Genomic DNA, 18,040 nt, shown 5'->3' with positions numbered 1-18,040 from the left:
GCAACATACTCTCGTTGGAACATGCTGAAATTGAACACCAGAGAACAAAGAGGAGGATCACAGTCAGGGGAGACAAGTTGAGGAACTACAAGCCTCAACCACCATAAAAGAAAGCTCCAATGTCAAGCTAGTGACAATAAAAGAGCGCTTGTTGGGAGGAAACCCAACCTGAGGTAGTTTTCTTTTCATAGCTTTTTCAATAAAAATGTTGAATAATTGATATGCATTGCAAGGAGCTAAGTTTGGTGTTGCACACCAAAAATAACTTAAGGGAGAATGGAGGATTCTAAGTTCGGTGTTCCACCAAAACCTCATTCAAAAGCACATTCTAACTTCCTGCATATTGCTAGTTCCAAGCAATCAAACAGATTATTCAACCACTTAACTGCTTTTTAGTCTTAACTTCATAACCTTTAGCAAGGACACAAGATTTTGCCTAGAGTTAACCTGCTGTATCCAGAGAAGTGGCAAGAAATTAAGTTTGGTGTTCCCACACCAAATTGAATCCACAAGCCACAATCAATTCATGCATACTAACTGGTCATCTAAGATGATAGGTGAAGAAAGCTTGGAGAAAGGTTGAAGCAAGAAGGAATGGCTAGGAGGAAGAGAGGACAAAAAGTTTGAGCAAAAGTTTGCCTCAAAATTTAGCTCAAACTTTTGGAATAAGTGAAAATGAACCAGGGAGCAAAAAGCTGGAGCAAAAGTTAGCCTCAAACTTTTGGGCAAAGAGCTCGAGCAAAAGTTAGCCTCAAACTTTTGTGTAAACTTTTGGGCGAAAAGCTGGAGCAAAAGTTAGCCTCAAACTTTTTGGCAAACTTTTGGCATCACAAATCAACACCCTGGAGAGCAAAAGTTTGCGCCAACGTTAGCCTCAAACTTTTTGGCTAACGTTGGCGCATAAACAACACACCCTGGAGAGCAAAAGTTTGCGCCAACGTTAGCCTCTAACTTTTTGGCTAACGTTGGCGCCATGAGTGTGCAAGAGGAGGCCAACGTTGGAGCAAAAGTTTGACCCCTAACTTTTTCCCGAACGTTGGTATCAACAAAAGAGGGTGGCTGATGTGAAAAGTTGGAGTAAAAGTTTGCCTCAAACTTTTACTCAAACTTTTACTCAAGCTTTCATGATTCCAAACCCGGTTCAATTCGGTTCTTCTCCAAACTCCAAGAGCAACCAACCAAGGCCTCTATCAACCCAATTCCATCAAGAGCAAAGGCCCAATTGAAGGCTTGAAGACCATTTGAAGAAAGTATATAAATAGCATAGGATTTAAGTTTTCATGGAGCTTCCCTTTTTAGTTTTCATATAGAGCATTCTTTTCTGGTTTGATTGGGAATTCACTTTTACATTCTAGCATTGTTGTTTTAATTCAAGAGAATTGGGGAGGAGAATTGATCTCTCTTCTTCCTTGTTCTTGCCCAGCACTCTTTAATTTTCTTGCTTCGGATCTTGGGTGGAGAATTGAAGAACTTCTGTTTCAATCTCACCTTGGGATCTTGTTTAATTCTCTGCTTAATTAAATTTCAGTTTCGGTTAATTGATTCTTCATCTACTTTCTTTGCAATTTACATTTCCTTTGCAATTGTTCTTGTTGGATTTAGGAAGGCATTGAGATCTAGACTTGGTTTTCTAGTCTCTTAGGTCCTGAGATCTGGATTTCCCATTTCCCATTCTTTGTTTACTGCTTTCAAGCTCATTTACAATTCTGTTTTAAGATCCGGTTCAATTCAAGTCATCCTTTACTTCTCTGCTTGTTACAATTTTACTTTTCCTTGTTTAATTTCTGCAAATCCAATTCCCAATTCCCTTTACAATTCAAGCCATTTACATTTCTTGCACTTTAAGATTCTGCAATTTACATTTCTTGCGTTCTAAGTTTCTGCCATTTAATTTCTTGTTCTTTAAGATTCAGCACTTTAAATTTCAGTTCTCTTTAAATTTCATGCCAATTCCCCATTCCCTTTACTTTCCATGCGATTTAAATTTTGCAATTCACAAATCTCTCAACCAAATCTTGATTCGCTTGACTAAATCAACCACTAAACTAAAATTGCTCAATCCTTCAATCCCTGTGGGATCGACCTCACTCCTGTGAGTTATTATTACTTGATGCGACTCGGTACACTTGCCGGTTAGTTTTGGGTGTTTTGGAGAAATTCGTTTTTCCATAAAAATATCCCATCAATCACTGTCATTCGGAATTAGAATCCGGATAATATTATGAATTCTCTGAGCTTTTGTAACTCAATTTAACCCTTGAACACAGTAATTTTTCTTTGATTCTCTTTTCTTTGGTGCTTTGCACCTTGAGCCTAACCGTGACTTTAAATGTTTTGTCTCAAGCTTCACTTGACACAGAAACACCACAAGCCCTTAACTGGGGAACTCTTTTGAAGTTCTGATTTTTCTTTCAGCTACTCCTAGACATTGGTGCTCAAAGCCTTTGGCATACTCTGCTAATTACAATTGATCTCGACTCTAAATGTTGTCTCAAGGATTACTTGACACAAGAACACCACAAGCATATGACTAGGGAAACAACTCTTTGAGCTTTTAATCATGTCTGACCTCCCTAGTCATTGATGCTCAGAGCCTTGGACCTTGCTTTTATATCCCTTTTTTTTGTTGTTTCTTTTGTTTCAAGGATTAAATTTTCGTTTATTTCAGAGAAGTCATAATAGTTCTCTAAATCCCTGTTCCATGTACATCAACATTCTTTGATTCAAATTTAAATATGCACTGTTCATGTCATGCATTCAGAGTCACAGAAAATACCATCACATTTGAATAAATGAGACTAATCTAAAAATTAAACTCAATTTCTCATGCACAATATCTTTTCTTCTTTCTTTTTTATTTCAAGCTTAGTGAGCAATACATGAGGCACCTTTCAACATTAAAGCAAATAACAAAACATTTCAAAATACAGAACTAAACTCGAACCTAGGAATCTAACTAATAAAGGATCATGCAATAAACAAAGCAAAATAGCAGAAAACCGGAACATAACATAGTAAGAGTGGGAAGGAATATAGAATAAAAAGAACTCAACCACCTCAGTTATGTTGGTGGCCATCTCATTCTTCCGGTTATGCTCTTCAGTAAAGATGATTTGCCTCCCTTTGGTCCTACAGAAAAGCTATAAGCGAAGCGACAACACCAAACTTAAAGGTTTGCTTGTCCTCAAGCAAAGAAGAACTGAAAACAAAACAAATAGTATGATGAAAGAAGAATAAAAGGATAAAATAACAAGAGAGAATTAAGATTGGGGGGTGGAAGATTTGAAATCAGGCGCTGAGGTGGTTTAATTGGGCATCACAGGTGACGCATACGCGTAGGGCACGCGTACGCGTGGATCGTGCGAATTTCAAGTGATGCGTACGCATCATGGACGCGTACGCGTGGACAGCCAGTATGGGAAAATGACGCGTACGTGTCAGGGATGCGTACGCGTGATAGGGCTTGTACTCCCAGCATAGTTCCAGCCCCACACCATCATAACTCTCTGTCCATACACCCATTTACGCCGATTTGCAGGGTCACACGGACGCGTGGAGGACGTGTACGCGTGGACTGGTAAAAACACAAGCGACGTATACGCGTGAGAGACGCGTACGCGTGGACTTGCTTGTGCACAAGACACGCCACCAGCACCACTCCTGCCTGACTCTCTGTTCAATTTTATTTTTCAAGCACACACATATGACGCGTACGCGTCAGCGACGCTTGTGCGTCGTGTGCTCGTTTTTTTTTTTTTTTTTGAATTGTTCGGTTCCTGTTCTAAAATAGCTGCATGATCAGAAAAACAGTAAAACTCCATAAAAATAAAATAAGTAAGAAAACTACTACTACGAAAAATAACTAAGGATACGAAATTATCGGGTTGCCTCCCAACAAGCGCTTTTTTAATGTCACTAGCTTGATACTTGATTGTTGAATTTTCTTCCTCTTCTTCTAGTTGGTTAAAAGAAATGTCTCCAAAGGGGGAGAATAGGGAGATAGTGGCTCTTGATATGGGTAGAAAGATAATGGTTCTTAATATGGAAAGAGAGGTGGTGGTTCTTGGTATGAATATGGAGATGGTAGTTCTTGATAGTTGGAACATAGAGCACTGAAGTTTCTTTGGTTTTGACTTTGCGAACCAAAATTTGGGTAGTTCCCCCATTCACAATAATATGAATCACTCCTTGGGTGAGAGTAGTGACCCGTGTGATCTTTCTCCATTATTTTTCTTAGTACAAAACACCAAAAAGAATTAAACGCACCATGTGGTAAACAGGAAAGCAAAGAAGAAAGAACAGAATTCTCCTTTTTTTTGAAAAAACTAAAGGAAAATTTAAATAAAATTAAAACTAAAACGCCTTATCTAAGCAATCAAACAACTAATAGTTGTTAATCACTATCAATCCCCGGCAACGGCGCCAAAAACTTGGTGTGGAATTTAGAGTCCACAAACTAACCGGCAAGTGCACTGGGTCGTACCAAGTAATACCTCAGGTGAGTGAGGGTCGATCCCACGAGGATTGATGGACTAAGCAACAATGGTTGATTAATTTACTTAGTTAGACAAATAGAAAAGAGTGATTTGGTATTCAAAAGCATTAAACAATAATTCATAAATTTAATAAAGCAAGCAGTAAACAAGTTGTAAAATATGTATGGAGAAACAGTTAAGGCTTCAGAGTTATCTATTTTCCGGATTGACTTCTCTTATTAATTTATTTTAATCATGCAATATTTAATTCATGGAAAACTATATGTGACTAGACCCTAATTCCTTAGATCTTTCTAGTCTCCTCTAACTTTTCTCAACCGCCAATTTCTTGGTCAATTAATTCCAATTAGGGGGTGGAGTTTAATTCTAGTTATTATGCCACAAAAATCCTAATTATCCAAATATAAGAGGATTATATGTCACGTATCCCGTTAAGTCCAGATAATTAGAATTTAGGAGAAATTGTTTTCAAGCTGTTGTTCAAGTAAAGATCTTTTCCAAGTTATACAAGAACTCAATTAGAAAGAGGGTCATACTTCTGTTCCACCCAAATTCATAAGATAAAGAACAAAAATAATTCTTGAAATATAAATCAGTACATGAATTAAAATAGAAAAATAATAGTATTAATCCATACAATAGACAGAGCTCCTAACCTTAACAGAGAGAAAATAAAAATTGTAAATTGGGCTAAGGTAGAATGAAAAGTGAACTAATGTTGGAATCCCCCCCCAGAAGAGAAGTTTTTTTTTCTCTTTTATATCTAATCCTAATTAATTTAAAATCATTTTTCTAAAACTAAAATAATATCTTTTCCTATTTAAAAATAAAGTTTAAATCAGAATTAATTAAATAATCAGCGTTTTCTGCACGTGGCGTAGGTCACGCGTATGCGTCAGTCACGCGTATGCGTCGCTCTTCGCTGTCATCTCCTTTAATTCTTGTGCTGATTCCATTTGTGCAAGCTTCCTCTCCATCCTTTAAGTCATTCTTGCTCTATATAGCCTTCTTCTCTTTTTCTGCAGAAGCTCGATCAAATCCAACCGAATGATACCTAAAATAAACAAAATTGTACAAGACTCAAAGTAGCATCCATAGTGTCTAAAAGATAACTAATTCTTGATTAAACTCAATAAATTACATGCAAATTCACTAGGAAAAGATAGGAAAGATGCTCACATATTAATAATTGCCAAGATATGGTTATTAGACAAGGGTGATGACCCCAATTCTTATGCCTAGCCTAGAGCCCTTTTTATTATTCATATTTGAAACCCAAAAATCCCAATTACTTAGTTCTTGTTATAGTTAGTTTAGTTGTTTACTTAGTTCTAGAATAGAGGTAGATTTGTATGCTCCCTTACTAGGTTGGATTTGCTTATACTTGGTTTTAGTTACTTTGATTTAGTTTCTTGCACTTTAAGATTCCTTATATGTTAAGTTTAGTAGTTTAAATTCTTGTTTACAATACCAACCCCAGAAGTCTAACCAATATTGATGCACATGTTTGCCCATTCTCTTGAGGACAACCCGAGACCAATACGCTTGGTTACTTTATATTGGGGTTGACTTTGTGATAACCAAATTCTAAATTTGATCGAGGGAACTATTTTTTGGTTTAGGACTATACTATGTCAATGACATTGGTTTTCTATTGATGAAAATTCTAGAATAATGATAATTCCTTCATCACAGCTATAACAAGGAGACTTGAGCGTTTGTGGAGTGACAAAGGAAGCATAGATGTCATACATGTTAGTAATGATTATTACCTGGTCTATAGATATAAAGCATTCCAAGAGAGGAAAGAGATCTTTGTTTGAATTTGAAAGTTGCTACCATTTTTCTATTAATGGTAGCATGAGAATGTCAAGATAAACAGGCTGCAAAACAAAGAAAGAAGCAATTCATATGGAAATTCATTAGACACAAAAGAGTGCAAGAAAAAGAGAAAGAGAAACTTCTATGTAGGGAAGGTTGCTTACCCTTCCATGGGAAGCTATTAAAAATAACATACCTAATTCAACTCCCTACCAACAGCTTTAGCTAGAGTTCCAATAGCATCATATACAACTTATAACACGTGAAGCAATCAGTGGAACTTGAAAGAAAAGATAGGAGTCATCTAAAGAAGAAATACAAACAAATCATAAAATACGAAATTCAAGCAATGCCACATGGATCAGATAAAGCTACCACATGCAAAAAAACTATGGCAATTATATGGATTCAATCAGCAAAATATAGGAAAATCAACAGACCCGATGAAGCAATATGCACCTAAAATCAGAAATTACAAAAATTTAAAACCATAAAAATCAGAATAAGCACCTCCCAAAAAAAAAAAAGAAACATATTAGAACAGTAAAAAATTCACCCAAAGAAAGAGCACAATTTCAACAGCAACTGCCAAGAAGCTTGTGTACCTAAAATAAAACATATTGTCTAACAAAATTCTAACCATAATGCAAAGTTTTCTTAGATCAATGTTAACAAAACAAAGCAAAAGCATTTTACACGTTTCTAGTTAATCCGACCAATAATTATATCAATGACAATTTTAACTCAGACAGTAAGCTTACAAACAGTAAAAAATTATAACTTAAATCATGTAATATATGCAGCACCAATAAGATAAACACCAATCAGTTGCCTCAATGTGCTCTTTAGTGTTCAACCACAGACGAAAATCTCAGAGAAAGGAATGAAAAGTAGGCAGATTATTTTAATAGACTTCAAATTGGATGCAATAGGAATTGTTTCCCAAAGGGCCATTAAGGGTGTGTTCGTGAGTTAAATTTATAATTATAGTTCAAAGTTCAAATCCTCCCCTTCCCTCTCTTCCAGTCCAATACAACTTCTAAAATATATTATTTCCTGCAGGGACATCGAACCGAAATTGAAATTGAAATTCAAATGAGAATGAAATAAAAGTTGAAGAGAGAGAGAGAGAGAGAGAGAGAGAGGTTAGGAGTACGGACAGGAAGTAATCGTAGAAGCCAAAAGTGAGGACAAAAGCATGGCAAGCCCTAGCAGCGGTGGCAGCTTCAATCGACCCCAGGAGAGACAACAGTGCACGGCGGAACAGCCTCCTTCTTTCTTGCGTCGTGTCTTCACCCTCTCTCTCTCCATCTCGTCTGCGAATTGTCTCTCTCTCCTCCAAGCTCCCTGCTCCGCGATGGTGATGGCAACAGCTGCAGTGGAGTTGCGGCGGTGACCCCCTCTCACTCTCTGTTCTCTCGATAGCGCCCTCTCATCTCTGTCTCCCTCATCTCCTCCCTCTGATTCTCACTTCCTCTCAGATTTAGGGGTGTGTGTGTGTGTGTGTGTGTGAGTGAAAGGAGGCGTGGTGGCAGCGGTGAGTGATGGTGAGTGAGTATGAGTGTGGGTGTGTTAAGGTTAGGGTTTTGAACAATTCGAAGTTGAATTGCGAAGGCAAGGGGGCAAAACCTTTCTCTAATCTAATATTTTGATGGCCAAAGGGGGAAAGGGGAAAAACAATTCTGTAGTGTGTGTTTTTGGGGGGAAAGGGGAAGAAAAATTTACTCAGGCGTAGTTTGGTAAAGCTTTTATTTTTCAAAAGTAGTTTGTAAAAGTTAATTTTTAAAATATGACTTTTTAAAAATTGTAGCATTTATATTTGATAAATTAAATTAAAAATAGCTTTCAATAAACACAAGCAACATCAATTACATTTGGCAAAATAACTTTTAAAATTTAAAAATACTATAATAGACATAAATGTAAGCATTAAATTTTCCTTTTTCCCTGATTGTTTTTTTATTTTATATTTAATTTATTAAATTATCTTTAATTTTTATTACTTTTTAAAATTATTAATTTATACTTTTATTATATTTCTTCGTTGTATCACACTATTATTTCTCTTACTATTATTTTCTATACACATGCCTGTCATTGTCTCACCACAATTGTTATATTGCCTTGTTCTCCTTTCTTATTTTCTTTTTCTCCTCCTACCTTCTCTTTAATTATCACCAAGTACCATATCACAATTTTATATATTGTCTGTCACTTTGATCTATAACCATTGGTTCTGATAACTTTTATCAGTTGTCAAAGTGTTATTAAAAGAATTTATTTTTGTGTCTTTTGAATATCTAGATGTATAAAAATAATAATTTTTTCTTGATGTGCGTGTTAAGTAATTTTATTGATCAATTAAAAAAATTTAAGACATAAAGTATTAAAAGTTTTTTTTTCAAATTATCAAAATTTAATGTTAGTAACCTTAAAAAATAATATCAAAATATATTATTTTTAACTAATATAATAAAAATAGTATATTATTGTAAGTTTTTAACTAATAATTATAAATTTAAATTATAATTTAATATAATATCTTAGAATAGAAGATTGTCACTGCTTTCCATATTTGACTGCTATTATATAAGTTTTACGTTTATTTTATTGTGCATATTAATTAAACTATATTTTATTATTTTATGTTATATGTTTTGAAATAATGCGATCGTACTATAAGGATGATATTAGTTTTCATAACTAATGTGAATCTTCTTACTATTTTGTTTGTTATTTAAATACTATCCATAAAAAGTAATTACTTAAAGTAAAACACTATATAAAAGGAAATAAAAAATTTTTTAAATTTATCATTCTCGTTTATTTCTTAATTATCACTTGATATTACTCAAATTTAATAGGTTGATGCTGGTGATTCTTTTTTATTAGTTAAAAAATTTCAACTCTCTCTCTCTTAATTTTATTAAATAGTTTTTATAGGTCAGAATATTTTTAACTTCCTCTATAATAAGTATTTTTTAAATTATCTAACGCATAAAATGTCACATATGTGAAATATAAACATAATAATAAAGTTGTAATTTGAATATGTAAAGAACCTAAAATAAAAATAATTTTATACATGAATAAAGAAGTAATATAATTTGTTATTTTAAATTTGAAAAAATAACAAAGTAAGTATTGATTGAAAAATCTCAAAATAATTATAGTAAAATAATCAAATGTTATAATGTCTTAATTTACCACCTACATAAAACTTATCAATAATTATTTTTTTAAAATAAACATAAATATATCTACACGGTTCCACCTTATAAATATTGTGGTTTGGTTGTATTTAAAAAAAATACAAAAATAGTTTACAAAGAAAAAAATGCTAGTAGAAGCAAACTCTCTGTTGAAATATTAGATTTAGTTACTCATTTAAAAAGTTTAAATTACACTTTCACAGTTTTTAACTGTTATTCATGCAGGAAAAAAATATATTAGAAAAAAGGCTTTGATTATTATTACAACTTGATCCTTGATATTGGATTTTTTACTACAACTCCTTTTCTCCTTCTTGCTACATTTTTATTTTCAAACATTAGTGTCATAATCTTATCACAAAAATTAACTGCATATACGATTTTTAAAAATATAATGACAGTAAAATTAATATATTTATTTAGAAAAATAATATTTTTAAAATATAATAACAGTATAATTAATATATTTATATAGAAAAATTACAAAATAAATTATTAATGATATATATCAATTTAATTTATCAATATATAATGAATTCTCTATTTATGCTTGTTAAAAGTTGAGACTGAAAATTAGAATATAGTATCATAGAGTACGTAGTGAGTACTAAACTATATAAACTAAGACTAATTTTTTTCCCTTGTCTTTATCTCTTCTAAATCTCATAAATGATAAAACAATTTATTTTCAGTCAAAATTTAATTAAGCATACTTTTTTCTCTTTAGAAACTCGCTTCATTCTTTATTATCTATATAAACCATATAATTACAAAAAATGTATACTCCGTCTTCTCTCAATCTTCCTTGACCGTGACCTAATCTAGCATAAATAAACATCTTTCATACTACCTGACATCACTCACAAATTATTAAAGAAATATAATCATTTTTCTTATAGTTATCGTTAAAAATAGAGGTTTTATTAATAATTTGTAATTGAGTTAGTAGTTTCTCTTCTTGCAATTTTTCAGAGACAAAAAAAAATAAAAGTATTTCAATACATAATTGATTTAATAAATGGGAGAAAGATACATAGAGATAAAAAATAATTAATAAAAGTAGATGAAGACCTGAAAGAAGAGAATGGAATAACACTACAAGAGGCGTGGGACTTAGCAGCCCCAAATGGCCGGCTGTTGTCCCCAACCGCCCCAAATTGGCTGATTTGTGGCGAATCCTGCTGCGAAATTTGGAGCCGCTCCAAATTAATTGAACTGAGGCGGTAATCGGCCCTCACCGCAGCAAATAACTATGGGGGGAAAGGGGTTTTTCCTCACTAATAAAATACCCAGACCAAATTAATTTTGCGCCATAACCTTCAAGTATTTGGCGCGAGAACCCTTCCTCAGAGCCAAGGTATAGCAATCACTGGTCTCCTTCCCCGCTGTCCTTACCCTTCCCTCTGTCAGATCCAACTGAGTCCACTTCATCGTTCTGTGTAGGTCAACAGGCTCCTCCCTCAGCCGTGTAGCTCCCGTGCACGAAGGTGAAGTAGAAGGGGTCGTCCGAGTTTTCTCCTTCTGCCGCGCATGTGTGTGACATCGTCGGCATCATCCCAATCCATCCGTCCGTGTGTCATCCTTGGCAGCCTTCTCCCCTTTGGCGGTGCTTCGCGTTTCCGATTGCAATAGACTCCCCTCTCAGTGGTATGTTCCTCTCCCTCATCCCAATTTAAGTTTCAGGGCTGTTGAGAAAACTATTCTTGCATCAATTTAATCTTTATGCTTTCTAAATTTTGGTCTGAACAACGTATTTTGATTAATTTTGGCCAAATTTTTCTTCAATTTAACACTCAGATTGAATTTTCTCCCAATATCTGAACCCCTGAGTCTTGATGTGTTTTTAGGAGTTAGTTGATTTCCTATTTAAATGCTGAAATAACCTACTTGCTTTGCATAGAACCTGTGATTGCTTTCTTTTTTATCAAGACCCATGCACTTTCATATTTTCTTTTATTTTACTTTTTTCATTTTTCATTCCCCGAAAATCTGATATTGTAATCTCTGCACATTGTTGTGGAAGATGATTACTCTTAGCTTGGGACTTAATTACATAGATTTGCAAATGTCAAATATTTCGATTTAATTATGATATAATATTTGTTTATTTCGATTATCTGCGATGGTGGCTGGAGATATATGAATGATTGGTTGGTGTTCTGTTCACGTTATCAATCGGCGATAATTTTGGAATAACATGGGGATCGGGTCAAGTTCTTTTTTATTCAAAATTTTTATATGAGTTTTAATTTGAGCTAATTACAATAGAACGTTATCTTTTAAAATCAAAGTAGAACAACTGACATAGTATTAATGAAATTATATTTTATAGTGTTGATTAATAAGACTCTGAATAGTCTTCATCATTAGAAGTTGGAGATGTTTGTGTTTTTGAGCTCATCAATAAAAAAGATCTGTTTGATGTTCATATTTGTAGAGCCCAATGCTAAGGTGATGTATTATAACTTCAGGAACTAAGAGGTCATAATTCTTAAATAAGGTTAATTTCGCGAAGATGTATCACCTTTTTTTTTCTTTTCTGTTGAATCAAACTTTTATATTTGGTTTGGAGCAGTTATATATATGTATGAACTAAGTATTTTAATTTTATTTCTTGTTTTGTCACTTCATGATTAAATTATTATCTTCTCAAAGTGAAAGACAAGGTTGCGTTTCGTATAAGGATAAGAAAAAGTGAGGCAGAATTTTTCATGGATTTGATTCAAAATTGTAAAATTTGAACAAATTGGATAGGTTAAGAATTTTTTTAACATAATTTTTGAGTCTTTTCCACATTTAAGAACCTTATTGATATATTAAAGATAAAACCATTTTTAACTACCACTAGCACTTAATCCTCTATAACTTCCGTTGCTGTCATCTTCTTTCGCTTTTTCAATTAATTTGTTTTCTTACCAGAGACTGTAACTGTGTCTATGAACAAGAAGAACATCCATGGCTTCCTCTAGTTTCCATAGAAACAAGCATTCTCCTTCCTCTGTGATCTGTTTTGAATGTTTATTTTCCATGGTTTTAATCTCAAGATCTCTCATCAGCTTATCAATATCTTGGTTACCATTGTTCAATGTTTTTTCTAATTCTCGAAGTTAAATTCTGACTTTCTCTGAACTTAATTTGTTTGCACTGAATCAGGTTCTCTGACGAGTGGGTATATCAAAGCTCTTGAATAATTTACTTGGGGTGTATTCCTGTACCTGCAACTGTGACAGGTATTATCAATGGAGTAGAACCAATAAGTCTTGCACAAAGTCTTTTCGGGAATTTATTAAGTATTCATTTTTAATCTAAAGACTTATAAATTAATGGCAAACCACTCCACATATCTATTTGTTCTATTATTCAAGATGTTCTACTAACATGATTCAGTAAAATTAATTTTGCATTATTATTATAAATGTAATCTTAGTGATTGAACTTGGTAGGGATGAATATGGTATTTCGTTACTTAAGACTGAAATAATAACATTGAAAGGTTCAATTGACACTAAGGAAGATGCCCTGTCTTCATTATTTTGATAAGCATGGAGTTATATGAGACGTTATATTCTTAGTGATTGACTCATTAGTGATATTTTTAGTGATTGACTCATTAGTGAGGTTGTAATTCAAATTGGTCCACTTTAATCCTTTTCTTCTTGATTTGGTACCAATTTACTATTTTGTTTTGTGTTAGTGATCTTACTCGTACCTGACCTCCCTGTGGTAGCTTTTCTTCTTCCCAGGTTTGCCTAATTAAATTGATTTTAGTAATTCCACTTAGTTATTGGACGAAATAGGTTTATTTTATTGCCATGGTGTCATTTGTCATTTCATTCTTGGTGGTATATTTAGGAGGTTTGTTTATGAATCTTTATTTACCTTCATCCTGTTTAATATGGCTATGCAGCCCACATCTATTCATAACATATATTTTCAATTTTAGTTACATATAAAACCGCATCAGTTGAAAATGTTTATTCCTTTCACCAAAGCTGGTTAATTATGAGACTTTAAAAACATTTGCAGTGTTTAGGATTTGAACATTTGTGTACGCTTGATATTTTTATATTCCCCTCTTTTGATGAGCATGGAGTTATATGAGATGTTATTATTTGGTACGTGTATTTCATGATGAAAACTTAAGTCTTTATTTATCTTTCCACCATGTAAATGATTTTGGATGCAGATTTTGAAGGCAAGACAGATCTCAACATTCGTGCTTTAGAGGTTGTGGAAGAACTTAGAACTAAAAGAGCAGACAAGCAGGTTAGTTATTAGTTATCACCCTTGAATGCTAAGATCCATATGTCGTTGTCAGTGGTGTAAACTCTGGATCATTGTTTGACCTTTTTCCTCTTTATGGTTTTTCCGTTGTCATTATACTATTAATATAGTTGTCTGATCACTATTTTAGAGGAGCATACTAACAATTCTTTTGACTTTCTAACAATTTCCAAACAGTCCATGCTCCTGTTAGTGGCTTTTAACAAAGACAAGGCAGCTTTACCTCAACCTCTGCTAATTAGAATTTAGGTGAAAATAAATACAACCTCACAAGATGCACAAAATAATGAGTCAATCCTATGTATTTCATACTCAAAATAAGTCTTCATTTCTTTTATTATATATGTTGTGTTCTTATATGATATAATTAATGGAGCAGTTTGATACTTTCATTTTGGGTGTTTTCAAGCATAAAACTATCCTCCATGTCATCACTTTTACCATTTCGATTTACCCCTTCCCATTTCTATATTAGTGACTTCGCCAACTCATACATTATATTTTAATACTATACTAATTTCTCATTTTTTTATTTCTCAGATTAATATAATATTCCTCTTTTTCTTTTTTAAGGAAGGAATTTATTTTCCATTTCAAATATTTGGCGTCGGACCCAGAGTTTCTTTCTTCCAGTAATTTTTTTTGAAAGTGAAGCATTTTTCAATGAGTAAGCAAATTTCTCCTACATTTCTGGTGCCTGTGTATTATCCTGTATGCTAGTAAATGTGTGTTTTATTATTTGGTTTAACAGTCAATCGCCCAATCTATATTAAGTGTTAATTACTTACTTTTTTCTCGTGGTCTGACTTTATTTTACGATTTGTCGTCGTTCCAATTTTTCATTAAACTAGATATCGATAAGAGTTGGATTTCAAAGTCACGAGTTGGTGTAGAATATAGGGACGGTTTGACCAGATTCCTAGATTTTGCATTTGCCAATGCATCATCTGATGGGATGATACGTTGTCCATGTCCGAAGTGTGGCTTCCTCCTCTTACAAAATAGAGAGGATGCGTTTGATCACTTGGTGATCAACCCTTTCCCGTCTACTTACACATTTTGGATCCATCACGGTGAGAGACGCAGGGTCGAGAGCTCTTGTGACGGACAAGAAGATCAATCTGAACAACATTTCAATGCCTCGATGCTTGATATGGTCCATAATGCATTTAACTTCTCAGGACTTCCCGGTCCCGAAGAAGACTCAGAGAATGAACCTGACGGCGGCGCTATGGATGAGTTGCCTTACTTATACAATGAACCTAGTCGAGAGACCCGCAACTTTCACGACCTACTCGAAGACGGGGAGCAGGAGTTATACTCAGGATGTTCAAAGTTCTATAAGTTGTCTTTCTTGGTGAGGCTCAATCATATTAAGTCCATGTGCGGAGTGAGCGATAAGGCCTTCGGAATGATATTGGAGTTGCTCACGGACGCCTTTGAGCATGCCTGGATTCCATCCACTGTGCACGATGCCAAAAAAGTCATAAGAAAACTCGGCCTCGCGTACAAAAAGATAGATGCATGTCCAAATGACTGCATGCTATACCAGGGCAACGACCAAGAGCTGACCAAATGCAAGCAGTGTGGGACATCGAGATGGAAGCATAAGACTAAAAAGAACTCTAGGGTGAGGATCAAGATGGTTGTCAAGAAGAATGGCAAACCACAAGCGGCGAAGATTCTTCATTACTTCCCCCTTATTCCACGATTGCAGAGGTTATATATGTCTAGTAAGACAGCCGTTGACATGATGTGGCATAAGAGAGGTCCTAACTCTAATGGTATGTATAGGCATCCAAGGGACGCCGAGGCATGGAAGTCATTTGACATACGATATCCCGACTTCTCTCGTGATCCGCGTAGTGTTCGCCTGGCATTAGCTAGCGATGGCTTTAACCCTTTTGGGAACATGAGCTCGAAGTACTCAATTTGGCCAGTGGTTCTTATCCCATATAACATGCCACCCTGGATTTGCATGAAACCCACTTGTTTATCCTCTCTATGATTATTGCTGGTCCTAAAATGCCTGGAAATGACATAGATGTGTACTTAGAGCCGTTGATCAATGAGTTGAAGCAATTATGGAGGGGTGTTAAAACTTATGATGCAGTCGAGAAAAAAAACCTTCAAGATGCATGCTGCGTTGATGTGGATAATCAGTAATTTTCCAGGCTTGGGGAACTTATCTGGGTGGAACACGTACGGTGGGAGAGCCTGTCCTGCGTGCAATTCGGATACTGAAACTAACTGCCTTACACACAGCCAGAAATGGTGTTTCATGGGTCATCGTCACTTTCTGAATCATGACCACAAATACAGAAAAGGCCGGTACTCCTTTGATGGAAAGATAGAGGATAGAGGTCCACCTATTAGAGTCTCTGGTAGAGACATTATCCGGCAGTTAGAGGGTGTGCATGTCCAATTTGGCAAGGTGCAATCTATTACGGGGAAAAGGACACGCAGACAGCAAACTCCCATGCAAGATGAAACTCCTTGGAAGAAGAGGAGTATATTCTTTGAGCTGCCATATTGGAAGAACAATGAATTGTGTCACAACCTTGATGTCATGCACATAGAGAAGAATGTGTACGACAACATAGTATTCACCATAATGAACGAGAAAGGTAAGTCTAAAGACCACATTAAAGCTCGAAGAGACCTCTAGTCGATGGGAATCAAGCATGATTTGTGGCCACGGGAAGATGGAAAGTACCCATCCGCCATCTTTACTATGACCAATCCACAGAAGGAGCTCTTTCTAAGGACTATCAAGAATGTAGTCTTTCCAGATGGATATGCTAGCAACATTTCCCGCTGTGTGGATTTACGATAGCGCAAGTTGTCGGGGCTGAAAAGCCACGACTGTCACATTCTAATGGAATATCTACTTCCAATCGTGTTAAGGAATGCATTGTCTCTCCAAGTGTCTTCTGTCCTGGCGGATTTGTCATCCTTTTTTTGTCGATTATGCAGCAAATCCATAGACCCTCAACAACTTCCTCTCCTTCAGAATCACGTGGTTCATACTCTGTGTCGCATGGAGACAATTTTCCCTCCTTCTTTCTTCACAGTGATAGTTCACTTGACAGTGCATTTGGTCGAGGAGGTGCGTCTCGGTGGCCCAGTGCATTATCGGTGGATGTACCCAATTGAACGGTAATTATCAAACAAAATTATCAATTTTGCCCTTAATTAGTGCTTATGACACGTGTTATATTCCCAAAGGTACCTATGTCGTCTCAAGCAGTACGTGCATAACAGATCACAACCAGAGGGCTCAATTGCAGAGGGATACTTATTCGAGGAGATTCTTGTATTCTGTTCAAGGTACTTAGATAATGTCGAGAGTAGGATTAATCGACCATTCTGTGTTGACGATCGACCGCGTGAAGTCATGCCTGATGAGAGTGCAACCATGTTCCCAGAGGTTGGAAAGGCGGTCGGGGCTGCTTCTTTTTACACCCTCACACCAGTTGAAAAATTACAAGCTCACCGTTACGTATTGGTCAATTGCCTGGCCGTGGAAAAATATCTTAAGTAAGTGCATTTGAAAGTATCTACTTCGTATGATTTTCTATAGTTGGAGAACCTGACATGACATTTTTGTGACGTTTCTAGTGAGTTTAGGGTGATCACAAAGAGAAAGTTACGAAGTAGGACAAGGTCACAGTCTCACATAGACAGTGTTGTGCACAGAGAATTTTCCGATTGGTTCAAGCATAAGGTGAATCGTGGTATCATTTATACACATACATATTAATAATGGTGTCATATTATTCGTATCTCAAGATAATGAATATTCAATTTGTTCACTGCCAGGTTACATTGGGAAGCAGCATGCACTCGAACGAATTGCAGTGGCTTGCATGTGGGCCCAATGTTCAAGTTAGCCGCTATACATCTTACAACGTAAATGGATTTATGTTCAGAACCCTCTCGAGAGAGGAAGGGTTGAAAACCCAAAATAGTGGGGTGTATATTACTTCTGACACTAGGAGTTACACAAGCAAGCACGATAGTAATGTTGCTGTTGGTAGCGTCTCGTATTACGAAAAACTAGTGGACATCATTAAGTTAAATTATAGTGGTCAATTCACAGTCGTCTTGTTTAGATGTATCTGGGCAAACACCACATCTGGCAGAGGTATAAAACATGACTCTTTGGGACACACAGTGGTTAACTTCTCTCATCCAATTCATACCGGTGATTGAGAAGATGATGAA

The 18,040-nt window shown here is 35.3% G+C and overlaps 2 protein-coding genes and 1 long non-coding RNA gene across 3 annotated transcripts; all 3 read left to right on the top strand.

The window, feature by feature from the left end:
- On the top strand, positions 10,803-14,083 carry LOC107625284. Its single transcript, XR_001617157.2, has 5 exons — positions 10,803-10,886; positions 10,973-11,176; positions 12,683-12,759; positions 13,716-13,795; positions 13,991-14,083. It is a non-coding gene; the product is annotated as an uncharacterized LOC107625284 (long non-coding RNA).
- On the top strand, positions 14,472-17,151 carry LOC110269227. Its single transcript, XM_021116919.1, has 5 exons — positions 14,472-14,480; positions 14,707-15,755; positions 15,927-16,440; positions 16,650-16,922; positions 17,042-17,151. The coding sequence occupies exons 1-5, from the start codon at positions 14,477-14,479 to the stop codon at positions 17,149-17,151; spliced, it is 1,950 nt and encodes a 649-aa protein (XP_020972578.1). The 5' UTR covers positions 14,472-14,476.
- LOC110269226 lies at positions 16,915-18,028 on the top strand. The gene is made up of 3 exons (XM_021116918.1): positions 16,915-17,353; positions 17,435-17,540; positions 17,636-18,028. The coding sequence occupies exons 1-3, from the start codon at positions 17,211-17,213 to the stop codon at positions 18,026-18,028; spliced, it is 642 nt and encodes a 213-aa protein (XP_020972577.1). The 5' UTR covers positions 16,915-17,210.

The sequence above is a fragment of the Arachis ipaensis genome, chromosome B02, assembly GCF_000816755.2.
Source record: "Arachis ipaensis cultivar K30076 chromosome B02, Araip1.1, whole genome shotgun sequence".
Taxonomy (NCBI): Eukaryota; Viridiplantae; Streptophyta; class Magnoliopsida; order Fabales; family Fabaceae; genus Arachis; species Arachis ipaensis.
This window is presented reverse-complemented; position numbering and strand designations above follow the sequence as displayed.

What these genes read in the sequence shown, in the direction of transcription:
- LOC110269227 (XM_021116919.1), top strand. An exon ending in AGTACTCAATTTGGCCAGTG is followed by an intron (nt 15,756 to 15,926) that starts GTTCTTATCCCA and finishes CTTATGATGCAG; the next exon opens with TCGAGAAAAAAAACCTTCAA. An exon ending in CACCATAATGAACGAGAAAG is followed by an intron (nt 16,441 to 16,649) that starts GTAAGTCTAAAG and finishes GATTTACGATAG; the next exon opens with CGCAAGTTGTCGGGGCTGAA.
- LOC110269226 (XM_021116918.1), top strand. Translation starts at nt 17,211, where the DNA reads ATGCCTGATGAGAGTGCAACCATGTTCCCAGAGGTTGGAAAGGCGGTC. An exon ending in GCCGTGGAAAAATATCTTAA is followed by an intron (nt 17,354 to 17,434) that starts GTAAGTGCATTT and finishes TGACGTTTCTAG; the next exon opens with TGAGTTTAGGGTGATCACAA. An exon ending in CCGATTGGTTCAAGCATAAG is followed by an intron (nt 17,541 to 17,635) that starts GTGAATCGTGGT and finishes GTTCACTGCCAG; the next exon opens with GTTACATTGGGAAGCAGCAT.